Raw genomic sequence first — 22,768 nt, forward strand, 5'->3', positions numbered from 1 at the left:
AAACAGAGATAACCTCACATTTTTATTTATAGCAAGTATATACAACAAATACAAAGCTCACTCATATAAATCACCTACTGTTAACCCCTGGCAAATTACAATACATGCTGTTATGATTCATCCATCAAGATATTTATATTAACCATATTTATATAAATGCAACATTCTTAAATGATAGTGTCTGAGACATCGTAAATGTTTATGCACGGCAGCATTGCATGAAAAGCAATGCTAACAACCTTTATCTTACCAGTACAAAGCAAAAACCTCATAATCCATTTTTATGTGAGTTCTTGGAAACTGAAACATGTTGGACAACCTTTCATGTACTCCGTCTGTAGACAAAGCCCGTTATTTTTAGGTAGCCTATTATATCCGTTGTTTTCCATATTTTACACAATTACAGGCTGACTCAACTGATTTAAGACAAATGCTTTGAAATGAAAGCTCAAAACATTCATTCTGTCCTCTGGTGGGATGCACAGTTTTTCAATTACAGGCCATTGTTGCTTGTTTGCTTGCCTGTTCATATTCTTACAGTTGGTAACAGTAGGCCTAAGTGTGGCTGTCAATGGTGTCATCAGTTTTCATAAATATTCTTCTCTGTATAGACACTCGTGCTAAATCTTTTGCCTTCGTGATACTAGTTACACCTCTGAGATGTCAGGTATATATGAATCTGTCACATAGGGCCTTGCAGGTCACTTAATTACTCTCTAATCAGATGTATTTCAGTGGCTGAATGACAGATGTACACTATTCTTACTGATGTTATTCCATTAGTGGTCTTTATGACATACTGGTCCCTCCTTCCATTACATGCAGCATATGATTGTCATTGCATGATAACCGCACAGGTGCTTTGTTACTGTGGTGCAGGTGCTTCTTGTGTGTTTGCAGCAAGAGTAATGATCAGGGCTTTGCAATAATTGCAGACAACACAGCATCAGTTCACATACACATAAAATGCATTCTAATAAAACAAAGCTTTTGATGATGTTCCACTTGCCGCATGTCTTCTATCCACCCTGACCCAAACTCTGTTGAACCCCCTCCCCCTCGTGACCTCACAAAAACTCCAAACGCATTTGATTCATTATTTGTCTCTGCTACTCGCAGATTAGCTGTCTGAAAACAGACACGCATTGCGCGGGCCTGGTGTATTGCAGCACATCTGTTTTGAATAAAGACTTCTCCTGTGGTCTCGCAAGACTCCCTGGATGAATCCAAGCCTAATTTTCAGTATGACACCCTGAGGTATCGCTTACTGGGCTTTAGCGGTGGAGCGGCGGCTCTTTGTGGCCAGCAGGTCGATATATGAGAGTGTTCCTGCTGGAGCTGGGCACAGGCGAAAGCAGTAGATTAAGATAATGAGAAGAGTGAGGCTAGGCTTTGTGTCCCCTGAACACATTCAGCATGTGAGAAGGTGGTATGTGTAGTTTAGCTGTTCTGTGTTAGAACGATGTACCATGGAGGGACACCATTGTGTACATTTGCAAATTAAAAGACAGGACAGATTTATTGGGAAACCATGCATGTGTCTCCAGACCCAAGGATGTAGCTAACCAAAGGTAAAAGTTCAAGATGAACTCATGTTGATTGACCACAACATAAATTTGGGGGGTGTTGGTGTTCCCCTCAAAGTCTGTGGAGAAAGGAAAGATGAATATTAAATCGAGTTTAATACATGATCAGAAAACATTGGTTTATAATCATTAAAACACATCTTATTAATCGTCAGAACCTTAAACCATGAAAATTAATCATGGTTTTATTAAAGTAAAATTGTAACCATGTTTTTGGCATATTGACTAACATTGTTTAACCACAGTTGTACTACAAATACCATGGTAAACTATGGTTAGTGTTGCAAAACCATTGTGGTTACCATGGTTTATAGCCTGACAATGTTCATTTGGTTTTATTTGTAGTAAAACCATGGTTAATTTTTGTAAGGGAAATTTGCATAGTATTTCGAAATGGATTTCTGTTCTTGTTTTTATGTTCCAGGCAATATAGAACAGGAATAAACCCGTTGTATTTGTACACTTGACTCGAATAAACGCCCAAAACAAGTTCCACAGCTCATAATGTGGAACCTAGGTTCGACTCTTGTCAGTGTACGTCTCGCCAGCTGAAATAGCAGTGGTGGAAGGCTATTTCTATTTCAGCCGACCACGACAAAATCCAGTTCAGTGGAGAGCAGCTCTCCCTCGTTTTCCGCGAGTCGACAATCATCGGAAGCGCGCACAACTTCGTAAGTGAGGGGCTGCCAGCTGCCGCGGCGGGAAAGAGCATGTTGCCATGGCAGCCGCGTTCGGAGGAGAGCTGCAGATTGGCAGGAAAAAGCGTGTCAACAATTGCCCTGTTGCAGCGCGAGAGAGGAGCCGCTTCGTAGCCCTGCACTCCTGACGGCCCCGTGCCTCGCGCCTCAGCCACCCCATGCTGTTTAATATTATCCATTCGCAGAACGTGATTGATCCTGGACCGTGTGGTAAAGATCAGCAGTCAGAGACTTCCCATTTTCTTTGCTCAAAACTCTCCAAACAAACATAACTGCCGCAATTAGTAAACAAAGGCCTGTCTCAGCGCTACTAACGCTTAAACGCGCGGGCAATTATAAGCGATCTTCGCCACGTAGCTACAGTGACAAACTGAAGACTGCGCAAAAAAAACACACTTTATTTTGTCGACTTCTGATCGAATTTATCAAGCCATTGTCAGTTTAGAAACGGCTTATGAACGAGTCCACAGGACCAACTCTCTGCTTTCCAATTCACAAGGTGTTCACTACAGCACACTGAATGCCTTCGCGGCGTCATCGAACACTTGATTAATAGAATTTATCATAGAATTTAAATTCTAATAGGCCTACATGACTGTTGTAACGTTGTAGGCTATTTGAAAACCAATGTGAAGGGTTTATTTATTTATTTATATTAATGTTTTTTGTTAACTGTTACTGCTTATTATTACAGACAGGAAGCTTTTGAAAGGTCGTCCCAAGCGAAAGTGAGCAAATTAATCATTTTACAAAGGGCACAGATCTGTTGTAGTGCATTCCGTGGTCACGTATGAAATTCTTTTTGCGGTTTATGATCACGTGGTGCCGGGTGACGCGTTCATTTTGAAAATTTGAGATGTTATCTTTAGGGAAATGTTTCATAGGCTACACGTTGATATTTTATATTTTTGACTTATAAGAATAAGTAAACTTGATACAAAAAAAAATCTATAACAATTGTAAAGAATGTGTGCACATAATTTCATTTTAAACTTTTGAAATAAGTGATTTTAGTGTCTTCATCTGAACTGGCCATAGCTTTAAAAATGTCAGGTGGTGCGACCGGGATCTAGCTATCTTAAAATTAATTAATTTCCTTAAAAAACAATAACGTATTTAAACATTCCCAGTAATTAAGGTGTTTAGAAACAAAGTATTTGCAGTTTTTTTTGCGTTTTGTAAATTATGTAATATTTTTGTTCTACAAATTATAGAATTAAAATAGATATAAATAATTATTTACAAAAAAGCGAATACTTTGTTTCTAAACTTCAAAAAATGTTAAGCATGTTAAGGAAATTTATTTTAAGATAAATCATGGTATCACCAACTGATATTTTTTATTCGTCTAGATGAAAAACAAAACAAACAAACAAACAAAAAACACTAAAATCACTTAATTTTAAAATCTAATATGGAATTATGTGCACACAACATTCTATATGTTTGAACAATTGTAATGGATATTATTTTTGTACTCTAAAATACTTCTCAGGAACTGCACAAACAAACAGTAGCCTAGGCTATACGTTTAAATAAATTGGAAGTAGCAACGAGATTATGAGGCAAAATGTGATGTCTACATTATAATAGGCTAGTTGAACATTAATTTATTAATGTTATCAAGGTAACAACAAACAAACGATTAATAAACAAACAAGTAGGTAGGTAGAGGGGCGTGTTTTGGTCTGTATCCTTAAGTGCTCCCTTAATGTAGCTACTACTAACTTAAAGTGATATGCCCATTTAAGTAGGGCATGATGCTCATTTTCGACTGGAATTCGCCCAATGACATACAGTATGGTACTGTAACACTCACGCCCAGCGCATAGAAACTAGGCCTACACACAAGGTGAATTCAGGTGAATCAAATGCCAGTTCACTTCGCAAGGCACTATGGGGGATTGGGACGTACCCAGAGAAGGTTGTAGTTATTTTCTCAGTAGTTTTTCGCTCACATTGTCCTTTTTTTAACGGACGTCCTGTTTTATCACGAACAACGAGGTAAAATAGCAATCTTCTTTCCTTTCTTCTTTCTGTCTTTATTTTGCTGTATTTGTTCTCTGAGGTCGATGAAACCAAACCCATCGGTTAATGTGGGCCTATTCATCGACTCCATACACAATTGCTTTGAAAATTGTCAAAAATATTTTTCATAAAATGCTGGCAAAAAAAAACAAAAAAAAAAAAAACAACCCGAATGTGCTCGGTACCCTGCAATCATTCCGGATTTTTGCACCTTATAAACAAAGACGGGGGGATTTTTCCTTTGTGTGCAGACAAGTGCGACTTATTTGCCATACACCTCGTGTCTTCCTGAACACTCTCGGTTGAAACTGTGAATTTGCTGTCATCGGTCTAATCACGGTGGCATTGATTTTTTGAGCTCTGGAGCCATATCTGCCCTAATAGCCAATTGACTGGTCTGAGGATGACAGACTGTTGATGTTGTTTATTTAAAGCAAGGCAAAAGAATATGAATCATAATTGCTATAAACAACAGCAGCATGGCCACGGATCAGCACGCAGAACTGTTCGGGTGAGTAATTAAGGCTAAAAAGATGCATAGCATGGATATAACACATGTATAAAATGGACACCTGTTTAAAGACACAAAAATAATCGATAGGCTACATAGAGGCTAGGTGATGAGAGTGTAGGCAGTGTGATCATCGACGGCGCTTTGTGCAGAATTGATCCGGACCGCAGCCTGAGAGTGGCGCAGCGGGGCTGCCGTTTGTTTAGTAAACTCCCATGAATCCAACTAGATAATTGCTCTGTGAAATTGGTGGCGAGGGCAGCTTGGGTTCCGGGTTCCATGTTCCGCCCACCGAGAGGACCGAATGAACGTCTGCATCTCTTTATTTTCTCAAATTATCAGAAAGCATCGCAGCATGAGTACGAGGAGAGATTTGCTATTTGTTTCATGAGGGAAGAGGACCGCGCGCAGGCCGTTGTGTGACTGGCCTTCGAGCTCTGCTCCTCCGTGTAGAGTCTTTGTGACGAACTTTGTGAAGATGTTTATTGACTGTTTATTGTATGAAAAAAAAACACGCACACACATACGGAATAGCTGCATCCTTCCGATACCTCCATCCATGATTGTGTCCTCATTCATTCAGAGAATCACACAGAGCGTTTGTTACACTGTTGGTTTATTTTAATTACTCGTGCACGAACTATTTAATAACTTTTCTAATAGCCTTCTCGTCTTTTTGTGTGTGTAACAATAGATAGATAGATAGATAGATAGATAGACAGACAGACAGACAGACAGACAGACAGACAGACAGATAGACAGATAGATAGATATATAGATAGATAGATAGATAGATAGATAGAAAGTTATGGCATTCTGTTATTATCTGTAGGCCATTCATTGCATCATAAATTAGGTTTTATATTTGGATGGATCATTTACTGTGGTGATAAAATACATTTAGAAATAATAATAATAATATACATGTAAAATATGTAATATATATCATATATTTTTATATTTACATTTAATTTAAATATATATATATATATATATATATATATATATATATGCCCACTTTGTATTTAGTGTCTTAACTGCTGCACCTCTCTCATTTAAATAATCATAATTTGATACAATGCATTTATTGTTTACCTACCTACACGTTTTAACATTATACTTATATTTTTTAATACGTATTATTACATAGGTAATTAATTTCTGTAGTTGCATCTATAATTATATTATCTATAAATGTAACCTTTCAACCAACCCTGTCCCACCATAATCTTAGCCATATCCTTCCTCATTGGTAGAAATATTTGGATTTTGATTTTACAATAATATACAATGTTGTTACTATATATATATATATATATATATATATATATATGCCCACTTTGTATTTAGTGTCTTAACTGCTGCACCTCTCTCATTTAAATAATCATAATTTGATACAATGCATTTATTGTTTACCTACCTACACGTTTTAACATTATACTTATATTTTTTAATACGTATTATTACATAGGTAATTAATTTCTGTAGTTGCATCTATAATTATATTATCTATAAATGTAACCTTTCAACCAACCCTGTCCCACCATAATCTTAGCCATATCCTTCCTCATTGGTAGAAATATTTGGATTTTGATTTTACAATAATATACAATGTTGTTACTATATATATATATATATATATATATATATATACAGTACAGACCAAAAGTTTGGAAACATTACTATTTTTAATGTTTTTGAAAGAAATTTCTTCTGCACATCAAGCCTGCATTTATTTGATCAAAAATACAGAAATAAATGTAATATTGTGATATATTATTACAATTTAAAATAATTGTTTTTAAATTTATTATACTTTAAATTATCATTTATTTCTGTGATGCAAAGCTGCATTTTTAGGATCATTATCACATGATCCTTTTGAAGTTATTCTAATATGATGATTCATTATCAAAGTTGGAAACAGTTCTGCTGCTTAATATTTTTTCAGAACATATGATACTTCTTTAGGATACTTTGATGAATAAAAAAAAAAAAACCTATGTTTTTAAAATATAAATATTTTGTAATAATATACACTACTGGTCAGTAATTTGGGGTCAGTAATTTTTTTTCTTTCTTTTTTTTAATAAAATCAATACTTTTATTCAGCAAGGATGTGTTAAATGGATAAAAAGTGATAGTAAAGACAATATATTATTAGGATATATATTATTAGAATTTTTTTTTTTTTTTTGAATAAAAGCAGTTCTTTTTAACCTTTTATTCATCAAATATATTAGACAGCAGAACTGTTTCCAACACTCATAATAAATCAGAATATTAGAATGATTTCTAAATGATCATGTGATAGACTGGATGTTGCATGTGACACTGAAGGCTGGAGTAATGATGCTGAAAATTCAGCTTTGCATCACAGGAATAAATTATTTTTTTTAAGAGTATTCAAATAGAAAACTATTATTTTAAGTTGTAATAATATTTCACAATATTACTGTTTTTTCTGTATTTTTGATAAAATAAATGCAGGCTTGGTGATTAAAAGAAACTTCTTTATATATATATATATATATATATATATATATATATATATATATATATATACTTACATTCTGAGGCATAACAGTTTTTTCACACTTTTCCATTATGATGTTTTCTCACCTTAAGAAAGCAACGCAAACCCTCATTATCTCCTCCATGATGTATTAGTTGTCTTTCAGTCAGACATGTGTTGTTTACTTTTAAAACTGTAGACAATAAAAGACACCCTCAAGATGATATCTCTGGAGACCTGTAATGTCTACAGTGAGTGAAGCCTTTGGGTGTTGAAAGTGTGCAATCTTAAACCTCTCATATCACATGGGGGAAATGCGCTATGGCTTGATAAACATTTTTGTTTTAAATAAATGCATGAGATCTCTCAATTAAAAAAGCTGCTGTGACACTGATCCACTGCATTCCTTGTGTGTGTGTGTATGTGTGTTTACCTTTGTTCTAAGTTTCCTTACGTTTACAAGCTGACAAACACAAACACACACACATCTGATATTATTTAGGCATCAATCTCATTTCTGTCAGCAAACTGGCCAAATGTTGGGAAACATTTCAGCAAATACAGAAATCTAGAAGCTTCAGAGGTCATGCAAAGGCTTTTCTCCCCAAAGGAATCAACGACAACAGATATGTTTTTATCTCCCAAAGTAACAATTTACTGGGTCACAGTAGATCAGCATGTTTCCTCCTTTACAGCAAAAACATTAGCAACAGGGGAATACTGTCTTGACAACAAACAAAACGTCACAAAACATTGCTTGTAAAATATTTTTTCTATTTGAATTTAAATAATAAGATTGTCTAAAGGGGGAAAATTTAATCTCCTTATATAAAAGGATGCAAAATAACAGTCTAGGTTTTGTACAATGCTTCTGTTTTCTTTTTCTTTCTTTTTTGTACTGACAGCAATTTAATCAAACTGTGACTTCATGCCCTACTATTTGCAAATTGTATAGCACCTCTAAAACATAAAGGCAAAACATTTCACAAACAAGTTACATGGACCTTGATTACAACTGTAAACATTCTCAGCATGGGTGAGTAACGCATCACAGGGTGGATTCAGGCTACTGCAGCACACACTGCCAGACATCTAGGAGGAAGACAATGACAAATTTAAGACTGTTATTTCTCTTTTCAATTTATGCACATCCCTCTATCCCCCCTCCCCTTGCCTCTTTGGCACTAAAAGAAATGGTGACACAGTAACACTAACAGATGCCAGATCATTCATCATAAGGCAAGATAACAGTAATATAGCTAAATTTACCTTATAATAAAAAAAGAAAAGAATAACATACGCTACTAAAATGATACTGAGAGCATATTGACAATAGCAAATGTAGGAACAGAGCAAAGCAAAACTTATTCAACATCTGTACAATTTAAAATGAAGATAATAAAGTATAGACGAATTGAAACAATTTGAATTAAATTGGGCATTTATTAAGTACACAAAATATTTTGATCAGAAATTAATAGGACATTATATAGGATATCCAATCTATATTCTCAATAGCAGATATAATGCAACAAGTTAATGTAGAATCATACAGACAAAAAAAAAACATTCAGAGTCATATGATCGCTGCATTGATGGATAACTCAAAGAAATTATATACTTTTTCAATTATTCAAGAAGTTTACGAATTTAATTCTATTTTGTCAAATCTACTTTAACTAAAATAAATAAAAGGGCATTTAATCACTTGCTTTTATTTTTATTATTTTCTTGTAAAATTAGTTTTCTGTCTGTATTTTCAACAAATAACCTTTTCAAAGGTCTGTTTTGTAATATAAAATAACTCTCAGTGAACCTTAAGCTAGTAATAATATTTATTGCCAAATAATGCAGTGTTTTTCTGCACTGCTGAATAATGATCATATAATTTAGAATTGTACCGATGATAATGAGACGATGTGCGATAATTTTCTGCCAAGGATACCAAAAATATTTAACCTGATGCTAATTCAAATAGAGTTATATCCTTCACTATTTCTGGCACAATGCACATTTTAAATATATCGCCATAACCCGTATACGTATATTTATACATATCACTGATTGAGCTTGTGCAAGTTTTCATAGCTTAAAGATTATATCCTCGTTATATACTGTAGAAATGTCATTTTCATTCAGTACTATGATTTACTTTCTAATACTGAATTCCACATTTGTGTCCAGTGTCTATGACCATATGCCACTCTCGACATCATAATAGTCACGTCCAAATAATAAGTGTGAATTAATCTCTCTGTCATCCTTCTTTTTTTGTCTCCCTCCCTTCCTCTGGTCCTTCTTGAAGTGCAGTCACTCTGACGAGGATGAATAGTGAAAACTATTCAACGAGTCACGGGCTTGTGCACAGAGCATCAGGGGGACAGAGTTGAGGTCAATAGGAGGCACCTTAAACACCCTTATTTCCTCCCAGCCTCTGAAACTCAAACTCATGCGCTCTCATTTGGACAACCTAATTTATATGAAACTTCAAACTAAATATGTCGCAATTCAGTTTACATGTACACTGAGTAAATTTTAACTTTAAACTAAAGCACACATTCTTATTTACTTAGTGTTGCAGAGCCTCACACCACTTAATACTGCCATTATTGTTTCTTCCAAATAATCTCTCTTGTACCTCAAAGCAAACAGACAGATTTTCTCACAATATCAATACTCGCATTTCCCCCTTATACCTTTATTTAACCTGGGAAAACTCTTAGAGAACAGTTTCTCTCAGTGCCCTGGATGGAGGAGGGGTTAAGGGGACCAGAGTAACATGATGCAGCACTCAACTTGGGGTTAAGTGCTTTGCTCAGGTGCACAACGGCAGTACTATACACTAGGACCCTTCTCTTGCCCATTCATTCTCTCTGGTGCCCCACTGGGGAATGAAACCCATAGACCCCCAGTTTGTAGTTGGTAGTGTGCTCAGCTAGCTATCCTATATAGACACACATGCTCCCTCAGATCTCTGCATCTTTCCTCCCAATCCGTCCGGTGGAATTTCCCTTGATCTCAGTCAACAATGCCTCACAAATTAGAGCGCAATTGGTTTGCAATCTCATCTCAAGTCCTTGTGCCTAAATCCTTTGGGCCTGTCTCTATAACATCCTCAAACAATCAGACATCTTAACACATCTTTCTGTATACAATCTCCTGCGGGTTGGCAACAGAGCAGTTTGCCTTGTTTGTTGAGCAGCCAAAGTCTTCTTTTTCTATCAGTATAAAAAGTGTCCCCTCCTCAGAAAGCAATGCACTGATGAGATACTCGATGGGCACAGATGACCCACATCTATCTGCTATCTTTGGAATGATGCCACAGCCACCATTTAGAGTATTGTCCATTCATTGTATTTCACAGATGTAAGGATGATCATCAAGAGCAGTGTTACATGCAGCCCCCACAATTTGCATATCATTCGATCAGGATCTCATATGCCATTATTTACTTAAAATAAAGACAGCAAGTGCAAAAACATAGCGGGACACCATTGCATTGCTTAGTGGTAGGCTAAATGTAATTTTTAAACATGAAATCGATAAGGGAAGGTAAAATAATAAACAAAGAGAACATCTGCGTAACTTTTGTAATTTCACGAATAACGAGTAGGCTAAACTCTTTATGGTTTTACATTAAGCAGAACAAGAAAATACAATAGGCTATATATATTTATGCTTATTATTCACTCTGTAGTTCGTGTGAAGCAAATGTAATTTTTTCTTCACCATCACATAAGATGTCAAAGCATGCGTCGCGTGCCACTAAGGTCTGGCACCTGTTCGTTGCGACTTATATTTGCGTATAAGCTGTGCGTGTGTTCAAATGAAATCTGATGAAAAATTCTCGCTCGTGCACATGTTGTAAAATATTATGGCTCTAACAAATCCGCATGCATTTGCATCCGAAATTGACAAAGGAATTAAATTAGCCGAGGCACCGTTTTCCTCTCTGGTTAAGTTGGCTGTCTGTCAGCAGCGCCGTGTTCAAGGCATACTGATACAAGAGGTGGGCGCAGGGCTGTATGAATAGTTGTACAAGATCAGAAAGTAATCTTGATATGTTTAACAAGCAGCCCAAAGCGAAGTCTGATAAATAATAAAGGAGCTTTTAGTGGATCCAATTTATGAAACATTAACTCTAGGGGCATAATGGAGTAATTAGTTTTATCTCACGTTGGATGTTATTGGACACTGCGCCGCTGAATGAAAACTTTTATTTTCAGGCCTAACTGTAAAGACAACGGGGAGCAATTTTCTGCACCGGGAGAGAAGGGTGGTCTTTAATGCTGCTGGTGAAATCTGGATGTTCAGGTAAAACACAGTGTTTATGCAGTACTCCCAAAAGTGTATCAAAGTTCTGATCCATGGAAATAAAAGAAATGTCAAACAAAACAAGTATTAGACTGCATAAAATAAAGTATGGACAAGGGAAACAGGTGAGGCTTTGTTTAGGTGGCTGAGGTAGATCAATATCTCGGCTTGCAGGCCAGGAATCTTGCCCATTTTTCTCTAGCACTCTGCAGATCAGCTTACGGCTTGTAGACAGACTGTCGCCTATACCTCACTGACAGACAACCTGCCTCACCCCAAAAGACGGAATAGAGAAAATATCTTCATTCTCTCCTGAAGGAACCGGTCGAATTAGTTCGTCCAACATTTTTTTTAAACAACGTATAGGAATAGATCGAGTGAAATAGTCAACGTTGTCTGTGCTCCTGTAAACAGCGAGGAAAGACACGGCTTTGTAGCTTTATACGCGTGTTCATGATGGGACAGTCTTTAAGACCAGGCCCATCCTCCTCTGGGCCTCCTCCGCCTCCACTGAATAACCAACATAACATCTTCAGTGTTTGTCTAAAACAGCCTAAACGTTGGTTTTAAAAATAATAAAAAAATTTGATTAAAAAGATTTTGCGTTCAGATTGAGTCTTTCAAGACACCATGGCGTGTTGTCCGTTGTCCACCAGCAAGGGCGGAAGTCAAAAGAATCAATAAATGCATCTGTGCTCGAAACGGACAGCGAACGAATCTTCTTTCTCTCTTTCTTTGTTTCTTTCTTTCTTTCTAATATTTCCATTGCTTTTGTAATGTTTATTTTGAAGATGGATTAAAGATCTTCAAGGCGATCTAGCTACCATTGCATTAATATTATTAGGCTATTATCATTATAATTATTATTGTTATTGTTGCTTCGTTATATATTTTTTGTTGTTTGCTTTGTTTTTTTATTATTGTCCAGCAGTGTATCGCCATTATCTATTTCTATTTTTACTATATTCGTTTTGTTGTTATTCTGAATTTCCCACAATTTCATTAGGTATTAGAATTATTAAATAGCTAGGAACTGGCACTATATGATTTAATAGACCAATTTGTTACAAAGGCTTTATTAAACTCCATGTGTCTATGTGTTTACACAGTCAGGATCGCTTGTGAACTCTCCAAATTATAATAAAAGGAAGTTATAGTATAGTATAGTATATATATATATAATTTTGCCTACAAATTATTTTTGACTATGAAGGTTAGTGTTGCATTAAAATAAACAGCATTTACTCAACAACATAACGCTGTGCACACATACTAGCCTATATGTTCATAGAAAAAAAAGAAAAAAAAATCATTTGAGAATAATGTCTAATATAACAAGAAGCTCACACCGATGTGACATCACAAATAAGAGCTTGTTGCATTAATCCATCAGTCGTTTCAGAGGCGCGAGTGGGAATTCATTACAATCTGCAGTCCTTGTAAGCCTGTTGGTTCCGTCTCGGACACCCAACCCGCACTGGGAGTTTGCAATTTGATAGCACGAAGGCTGTGATTCTCCACGCATTGTCTCGAGGCTGCTTTTGATAGATAGTGCTTTACAACTGAAGGAGTGATGTCAGGTAACAAGAAGAATTTTGGCACCTGTTGGTAACGTTTAATCCTAAAGAAAACTTTTGTTTAGGCTACTTAATAAATAATAAAACCGACAAAAGCATAGTGGCAAAATAACATTGGTGTAATATTTAAAGTAATAATAATAATAAAATGATTTATTTAATATATATAGTTGTTGTTCATTAGCTTGAATGAATGTTATTACATCATGCCTCCCAGGTGGTGTTTCCTTCTTGAGACTAAATACACCAGACTAGACATATTGCTTTAGCGCATGTCTTTTATGTGTCACACAACTCTCCAAAAATGGTTTTGAGGTCTGTTTTAAGAAAGAACAAACGATATTAAAGCTCACACTATCACAATTAATAGTAAAATAATTCGGTTGAGATAGATAGATAGATAGATAGATAGATAGATAGATAGATAGATAGATAGATAGATAGACAGACAGACAGACAGACAGACAGACAGACAGACAGACAGACAGACAGACAGACATATCCCCCCGAGGGTAAATGTAAGCGCAAAACAGCAGAAACATCAAAACTACATGATATAAGAAATATTTAATAGCTATGTGCCTTTGGCGTTTAACAGTTTTGCAATACCAGAATATATTTGAGAAAATAAAGATAAAAATAAATCAATTAAAAAAGTTACAATTAAAATAAATACATACACACATACATACATATTGTATCTTAACAGGCAATAAATTATTAGTCACCAAAAGCTGTCTACATCGTTATAGTTACAGCCAATGAGGTGAAATGACTTATACCTTATAAATGACTTGACGCATACTCCAATTGAAAGCTTCTATTTCCCCCATTTTACTACTATTCTGATCTTGTGAATTATATTTCCGATCAGGTGAGACAGCAATCGGCTATTGCGCGAGAAAATATTGGCAAAATTATGAATTTAAAATCTTTTATTGAGAAAAGATTTCATGTTCACCAGCACGCGTAATCTAAGATGAGAGATTGAGAGTGGGGACAAATATAGAAATAACGGAGAACTGGGGTGAACGCACAGGCCAAGGGACCCAGAGCGCAACTTTAGGAATAAAACTTTTTATAAAACATTAAATCATTAAAATGAAACAATTCACAACTTTAATGACTTTTTTATTTTTACTTAAACTAAATATGATGCACTTGCTGCTTATTCCATTGGGGTTAACGTCCAAACACAAATAGTCTCTCAGTGGAGACTTGCCCCTCCATGGTGATTAAAAACCGTAAAAAAGCAAGAGTACAATTAAGACCAAAAACATACAAGGAATTAAATGAGTGATACTGCTCTTCTGATTGTAACCCTTCTCATAGTCACACCTTTGCCTGCTTACAAGAGAGTAGCATTTTTTTTCGCCACAAGATACAAAAAGCCCCAGTCTGATAATATGATAACAGATCAAATTGGAAAATTAGCTTAAATGTTGTATTTTAACTAAAAATAATTCGATATAGAATTTTGTCAAAAGAAGTATAAAAATATGTAGGCTATTTTAATTTGCGATATTGTCTCTGCTTGATATGAAAAGCTTCTTTATTATCTGCTTGTCATAAAAACGACACGCCTTTAAAACACTAGGATCATCATCACTATAAGTATCTGGAATAACTAGAATTCTGTATACAAAATTCCAGAGAGACAATGAATTAGGAAAAAAATTTGCTTTTAAACAATATAATTTCATCATGGTACAAGTTGTTTGTTTAACTCGACAGTTCACTTCACTAAGTCGGGAGCTTTACACACTCATTAAAACGATTATTCACGATCTGTCGAATGTTTTCTTTCACTAAGCAAATATTTTAATATAGACCGGGATATACCACAAACCCCATTCCAAAATAGCATGTTGACTCAAAGACAAAGAAGATTAGCCTACTTGGTCTAATAGGAAAGTAAATCTAGTTTTATATTGCTAAAGGAAAAGTGTATTTTTTTTGTGAAAAAAATACAAATAAAAAATCATGGAGCTGTATGACACGATAACCTACATTTGTACTCACTGTTCTGACAACAGTGTGATTTTTATTTATGGTTTTATAATGATTAATATTTTGTTAAAATGACTGGTTTTAATGTTACTGATTTATCGAATAATGATAATAATAATAATAATTATTATTATTATTAAACATTCCACAGCTTATTTGTGTGTTTTTAATTGTTAAAATATTAGAATGCTGTTTAGTTGGGGCAACTTTCTGTATTAGCTCTTGTGGGGGTTTTTCACAGCTTGTAAATGATATTACAGTTCCTCTTGCCACAGGGAAAACTAAGTTTACAATAGGCCATGCATTTTGCAAAGATATGAAGTTAATGTCACTACAGATCTGCGTCATTCTAGCGCCCTCACTCTGCCTGGCTCGTATTACTCAAAGAGAGGAAACGTCCTTTGCATTTTACAAGTATTGTAATGCTTCAGAGTTGGATCAGCTTCGTTAAAGCTTCGTTTCACCACACCATTATCTGCGAATTGGTCAAAGGGAATAATCAGTAGAACTCTGAGTTATATCACATGTTCTAATCTGGCCTCTCCATATGGTTGTATAGAGACATTTATATGACAACTCATACCAAGCAGCAAAATTAAACTATATGCGCCAAGGAAGGATTTTTTAAAATAGTAATTTCATGTGCAAATAGCCGAACGGAATATTAAAGCACAAGATGTCGCAATATTCATAACAGTTTTGTATGAAGTGTATTGGAATAGCCTAGTTGATCGTACGTGTAGCACTTTTAGTCACAGAGCAAATAATTATTTCAGTGTCATTTAATGAGCATATCAAAATGATTTAAATTCGGTTAGTGACATAATTATTTATTTTATAATTTTTATTGTAGCCACATATTGTTTTATATTTACTATTTTGTTGAATACTTCATTTTTAGCAGGATACTGCGGTATTGGGATGCTGATGTGCTTGCGTGCTGTCCCCAGATCCCCCCGCAGTGTCTCTGTGCTTCGGGGTAATAGGCAGAAACCACGCCTTTTGTGTAGCCTGTGACTAAACCCTGCTTACAAGACCTTGTCAAAAGACACAAAGGAAAAATAACTATTATTTCAAGGGCATCGCTTCATTAAGTCCAAGTACAATTCAGTACAAGCGATTCGTCCTAACTAGGGTCCACAGCGTCGAGCCGAAAATGATTCCCTTGCAGATATCAATTATTGGTGCGATTCTAGGCCTCGTTTGTGCTTCAGGTAGACTGGTTGTAAATCTTTGTGGGTTGAAAACTGACACTGTTGACCGGAAGCAGATGCAAACCAATTAAATAAACTCATAGATCAAAGATCATAATTTTGCAGTAACTACTTCCGACTAAAAATGCTTTGTTCGTGATGCTACCATTATTTAACACCCACCACATGCAAGCTCTGCTTTAGCCTACTCTGTTTGTAATTACAAATGCTGAATAAAAGTGTGAACATAAAATAATTACAACTGAAAACATTCAAATGGAATTTCAGCGAAAATATTTCGTATAAATATTACATTTAAATCATCATAATTATTTTGCAACTGTATAAATATATATATGCACCAATATGCAGGTTAAAAATAAAAGGATTTTGCATCTCAGTAAGTATAGGCAACACCAAGCTAAATTATCGTCATAAGTATATAGCCTAGACTATATATATATATATATATATATATATATATATATATATATATATATATATATATATATACTTTATTTATATATATATATATATATATATATATATATATATCTTTTTTTTTTTTCTAGTAAGAGAAAAAAAATATTATGCTTCTAAATTTGACCTCTCCTTTTTTTGCTTTTGTTTTTGAGTGGTCACCCCGTTTAACATTTGAGCGATAACATCTTGCGAGGAGATATTGAGTTCCACCGGTCTATTGTATAAAGCACAGAGGTTATTGCATTACGTTTGGAAACATTTAGCAAAACGTCTCTTTTAAAAACATGAACAAAAATCCCTTGACTTCAAGTGTTGAAAGCTAAGTTGTTCTGTACTACAGCAACTAATGAAAAACAAGAGCTGACAGTGATTATGAAGTGTTGTGCATTGCTTTGTATGGCCTCTACAACCAGGAGACGCTTGTAATAAATGTGTAATAAGCTACAGCAAACTAGTAGGCTATTTCAGAACAAAACAAAATAAAGGAACCCGAAGAAATGGAAGAATTTGTTGTTCAGTCACATTATACAGGTTTGTTAGGCCTACGATAGTAATATAGCCTAATAATATTTTAGTATATATCGACTTTCATTATTTGCTCTTTTTATTTATTTATTCATTTTCTGTATCGCTAAAAGAGTAAAACAACCCAAAATATTTTGTGTGTGTGTCATTTTTTTCGTCCCCCTTTCCTAAAATAAATATGCAAATTTAAGTTTGTAACACCTTGCAGGCCTGGCCTTCATGTAGGCTATACCCTCAGACTGTCGTTTAAATGTTTTATTAAACACACTATGCTAATCAGTATCTTGTCAGACAGCTACTATAAATGCTAGCTCTCCAAAAAAGACAAAATGTTCGTAATAAATGTACTTAACCTACTTTTTTTTATTTTGTTCTGTTAACAGTTTAAGCGACAAACACGGGGCATAAGACCACAAAATCACAACCATGGAATTTAAAGACGACATAAACAATCACTCAATATTTTATGAGGCATTTACTCAACACGGGTTACACGTTCGCAAAGTTAACCTATAATTTCAACAGGTATTGACATTTCACTAATTACAAAAAGAATGTGACCTGCATGGTGGTGACCACATACAGTAAATTTGCAAACACAAGCTAAAAGCATTCATTACGTCTGTCTCCTTCAGAACTGTCTGTAAAGTTATGAATACTGAAAACAAACTATATTTTGTTGATTGATACCCATTCTTTGGTCCACAAAGAAACTGTATTGTTAATATATGTATAAAATGCACTACAGATGCATTATTCAGTTTGTATTATTAAAAGAACAAAACAACAAGGAGCCACGGATTTGAACGGGCATTGTGCACTTATAGAACATTTATTTAAAAATGAAAATAAAACTTTGTGTTAATTTTTGAAAAATCTCACCCACCAGTGCTCATGACGTGATAATACTGCAAACATGATGACTGGAGGTTGTTCTGTAACGTATTATATATTTTAACATTTAAAATTAGACAAAACTCCAACCACTATTTAAATAAACATTCGAAAGTAATCATACTGCCTTTCCCCCCCAAAAAACAAAAAAAAACTATGCTTAATCCTTTTTTTTTTTTTTTACTCTGGTCACATTGCACGTTGCTGACAGTGGAATAATAAACAGTTCGGCGACACTTGACGTTTGTATACAGTCAGAAATAAATGCATAATAATAATAATAATAATACAAAATACCTGGAATTCGGCTTGCATTGTCCGTTCATTCTCCTTATTTTTTTTAATTTATATATTACATTGTAAATTGGTGTAAAATGTTCACTTACAGTCTGATCCTGTGGATGCTAGTTAGTGTATAAGTGGATTTGATGTTGACCCTTGATTCTGATGTGTGAAGTAGTCAGAAAGTCCGCTGGAAAGTCCGGAGGAAAAACTAGTAAGGGAAGGCCTTAAGGAGTCACACGCGAGAGAGGAGGCCGTTTGCGGGGAGGAGGAAGAGGCGGCCCGGGAGCTCATGGACGTGCTGCTCTGGGAGGTCATGGATGGGTGAGGGACGTGGGGGAAGAAGTAACTGGTCTGGCCCGCCAGCAGGTTCACTGAACACGGATTCAAAGAGTACGTCCCGGAGCAGGGCACGGAGAGCCCACATGGCACAGAGGCGGCCAAAGCGGCCGCTGTGAGGTGGTGTGTGGCGTACGGAATCTCTCCATTCACGAGTCTGTCAACAGTCAAGCCATTGGAGGCAGGGAAAGAGTGATTGCTCCCCAAACTGTTTTGAGTCAACATTGTGCTATAGGACATCGGATGACTAGGGTAAGCCGAGGACGTGCCGTTGTAACTCAACGCGCTGCTCGCCCTCGGATGGTGGAGCGAGAGGAACGGCGACATGGGCCAATATAAAGAGCCAGCTCTATCCATAAATGTCAGTCCGGTGGAAGTTAGCCTCGCGCCCCTTTTAAACGCCAGCTTTGCCCTAGAAGTGGTCGATCTCCGCCGAAGTTTGCCCGTTGTGCCGCCAATGAACACGTCGTCGCTGGAGGGGTCAAGCATCCAGTAGTTCCCCTTCCCGGGGTCATCGTAGTGCCGGGGCACTTTGACAAAACACTTGTTCAAACTCAGGTTGTGTCTGATGGAATTCTGCCATCCCTGCTTGTTCTCCCGGTAATACGGGAAATTTTTCATAATGAACTCGTAAATGCCGTTAAGGGTTAACCGCTTCTCCGGACTCTGCCGAATAGCCATCATAATCAAAGCGTTGTAGCTAAAAGGAGGTTTCTCGTACTTGCCGTTTTTCTTGTCGCCTTCTTTGCCTCCTTCGCCCTCCTTCGAGTCCCGTTTCTCTTCCTGCTTGTCCTTCTCGTCCGTGCACGAGGAGTCGTGGGATGAATTGTCACTTTTAGCGCAAGTGTTCTCCGACTTTTGCTCCTGTGCTTGGACAGGTAAAGGAGTCTTCTCCTCTTCCTCATGCACCACTCTGTGGTGCTGGTGGTGTTGTTGGTGGTGGTTGTCGCTTTGCACGGCTTCGGGAACCAGACTGTTTATACTGAACGATGATTTAGGAATCATTTTGACTTCTTTCCTTTCTCCCATATCCAACATCACAAGTAAAGACAGAGTAGCAACAACCAGCAGCAGCAGCAGTTGGACTTCAAATCTCAAGCTCTGGCAGACTCCTCTAATTAAAAAACACAACAACTATTTCATGTTCCTTAAAAACACGTCGATATGAGACAGCTAGCTACAATTAATTACGGAGCCACAGACACTAAGCTGTAAAAAAATAGCTTGAACCTTTTTAGAGACTGCAGCCAACCACAGCAGCATAAGTATTAACCGCGCAGCCAATCACTGAGCAGTTCTTAGCGCCTGTTTCAGTGCGTAAGGATACACAAGATCCACCAATGCTTATGCCCAGTCAACAATGGCTTTCATTTCCCCCAGCAAACTCCTAAGGAGAAAACAGACCACATAACCTCAATCAATTTTTTTTATAATTGTAGAGTGCTGTTTCAACATATCCATGCGTCCTCAATTTGTTTTCATACCGCAGAGGGAAAAACAAAAGGGACTAAAATGTAGCCACAAAAAAACAGGTACTACTTCCTGTATCGGAAATATATGGCTTTTTAATAAACATGAAGCTACAGCACATAGCCTATGTATAACATTAATTGATAACCTTATACTCGCTGAACAGCGACGGAAGATTTGTAGCGTTTGCATTAAATACTGATCCTTTCTGGCGATCGGCTATATTTAGGCTATACGATGTTATAGGCTATAGGCTAGTACTTATTCGTTCTCGCGTATATATCACATTGAAACTGTTTTTCCTAAAAGTGTCAAGTCCGTAGCTACATGTAGCGATATAGGCTACTTAGTCACACGTTTAGACAGCTAAACGATTCTGAACATAAACTATATTGTGACGTTCATCCACATAGTAAAACGCTCAAGCATCTTTATTTCTAGCGTGTTAATAATAATGCTACTAAGCACTGCCATTAACAATATCATATCATCAATTACGAGCGAGGCAGTTGATAAGAACAAAGATATAATACGAAAGCCTACACTTTTTTTTACTATTAATAAATAGGCTATAATAATAATAATAACGCAAGTAGATGATCTTTTATTTCTGGGTACGTTTATAGATGATTAATTTAAGGTGATAAACCTGAACGCATGCATTTTTATTGCTTTAGCTATTTACAAGACATACGATAACAAATAAGCTAAATAAAGATGGTCTATTATGATCAGAAATGTCCGCATACAAACTTCTCGCATGAATGGAGGAAATATAATATTTAGGATGAGAGTAGGCTATTTGTTATAATAATTTAGAGAAAACAAAGAACTCCCAAACACAAAACAATGACTTTATATACCAGAATAAAAGTAGTTAAGGCCCTTAATATTTTTATTTTTAAGAAATAGATACAGTCCAAGATAGTTTTAAAATAAAAAAATGATAAATAAAATCAATCTTATTAAGGACGCAAGAATAACATCGAGAATAACGGCAGCAATTAGTTGCTTTATATTTACGGTTGATGTTTGTCTAGTAATGGAAGGGCTCATATGTGTGTATTTGTGCTGGGGACGTTGCAGGGGGGTTGACTGAACAACAGACACACGCATTCACATGTGCAAACAAATCGTACACACAGACACACGCAAACAAACAAACAAGCGTAGCTACTGGATTGCCACAAGTGAGAATTGTAATAATAAACTCAGGCCTGCCTATAAACATATAGTTTCATATATATACATTCAAATCAGTCAAAAAAATTATTTTACCAAATTCAGCCTATCATAGAAACATAAATAATATGAATAATAATAATTAACATTCTATTCCCCCCTCCTAAAACTGTTATTATTATTTATGTTGTGTTTGTTTTGCATTATTAAATAACCCTTTATTTCCCATACTCTAAAAGTGACCAAATGCATTAACCCACACCAATATGTGATGTTAGCCCCAGCTTATGCGATATTATTTCATTTCAAAATGTAACATTTATTCAGATATTTTATAGAGAACATACCAAAGGATTACTGGTCGACATTAACTGTTTGTTGCATAGGATCATATTTTTTTGCACTGCACACATTTTTTTTTTTTTTGCATCCATACATTAAACTTGATATCCAACAAAAACATTCAACTCTGGCACAAGTTGCACAGTCGACTATAATCATTGTGAATATGACATCAGTGACTGCATATATTTCAGACCATTTGTATCAACACACATCCCACATGTTGCTTTTAATGTACTTTGATAAAGCTATTGACCCTTCCAAGCCGAAGAGAAAATAACAATTTGAGCGGATGATGCTGTGCTCGATCATATCAGGTTGTTTTTATAAATGACACATGTTTGTAGCCCACCTTCAGCAAACAATAATGTCTCTTCGTCACTGTCTGACTGCGACTGAAGTGCATCATATAGGCGGAAAAATCAAACTGATTAGAAATAGGTAGGCTATGCGTATAATGCACAGGTTTACAAACTTTCCTCATTTGATTATAGTTGCCCACACATTTTTCTTTAATTAGCCCGTTTTCACTATTGAGAGCTATATTGTTTTAGGCAGCCCATATCAAACATGAGCTTTCGTAGCACTGCAAAGTTCATTTTGGTTTGCGACGGGCCGTTAACAACATCATCTGGTTAAATTACATAAATATGGCATATTATTGTATCTAATGTAGTCTATTGTGTTTGATAAATTGTCATAAATAGCCTATATTAATCGGACAATTTTATTGTTGCTTTTTTATGAAGCCCTGATCATATTATGTCAAAACTATGGCCAATTTTGGTGCTAACGAATTTTAAAGTAAACGGGGATGGG

The 22,768-nt window shown here is 35.8% G+C and overlaps 1 protein-coding gene across 2 annotated transcripts; it reads right to left on the minus strand.

Moving 5' to 3' along the window:
* Positions 1–26: 26 nt before the first annotated feature.
* LOC132112808 (forkhead box protein G1-like) lies at positions 27–20,351 on the minus strand. 2 transcript variants are annotated; one of them, XM_059520482.1, is made up of 2 exons: positions 18,721–20,351; positions 27–1,645 (listed from the first exon to the last, which is right to left on the minus strand). In XM_059520482.1, exon 1 carries the CDS (start codon positions 19,991–19,993, stop codon positions 18,743–18,745), a length of 1,251 nt encoding a protein of 416 aa, XP_059376465.1. In that variant the 5' UTR covers positions 19,994–20,351; the 3' UTR covers positions 27–1,645; positions 18,721–18,742. The 2 variants fall into 2 exon arrangements, with proteins under 2 accessions (XP_059376465.1, XP_059376464.1); XM_059520481.1 differs by lacking the exon at positions 27–1,645 and adding an exon at positions 8,112–8,430 and having other exon boundaries at positions 18,721–20,349.
* Between the last annotated feature and the right edge of the window lie 2,417 nt (positions 20,352–22,768).

This window comes from Carassius carassius, chromosome 32 (assembly GCF_963082965.1).
Source record: "Carassius carassius chromosome 32, fCarCar2.1, whole genome shotgun sequence".
Taxonomy (NCBI): domain Eukaryota; kingdom Metazoa; phylum Chordata; class Actinopteri; order Cypriniformes; family Cyprinidae; genus Carassius; species Carassius carassius.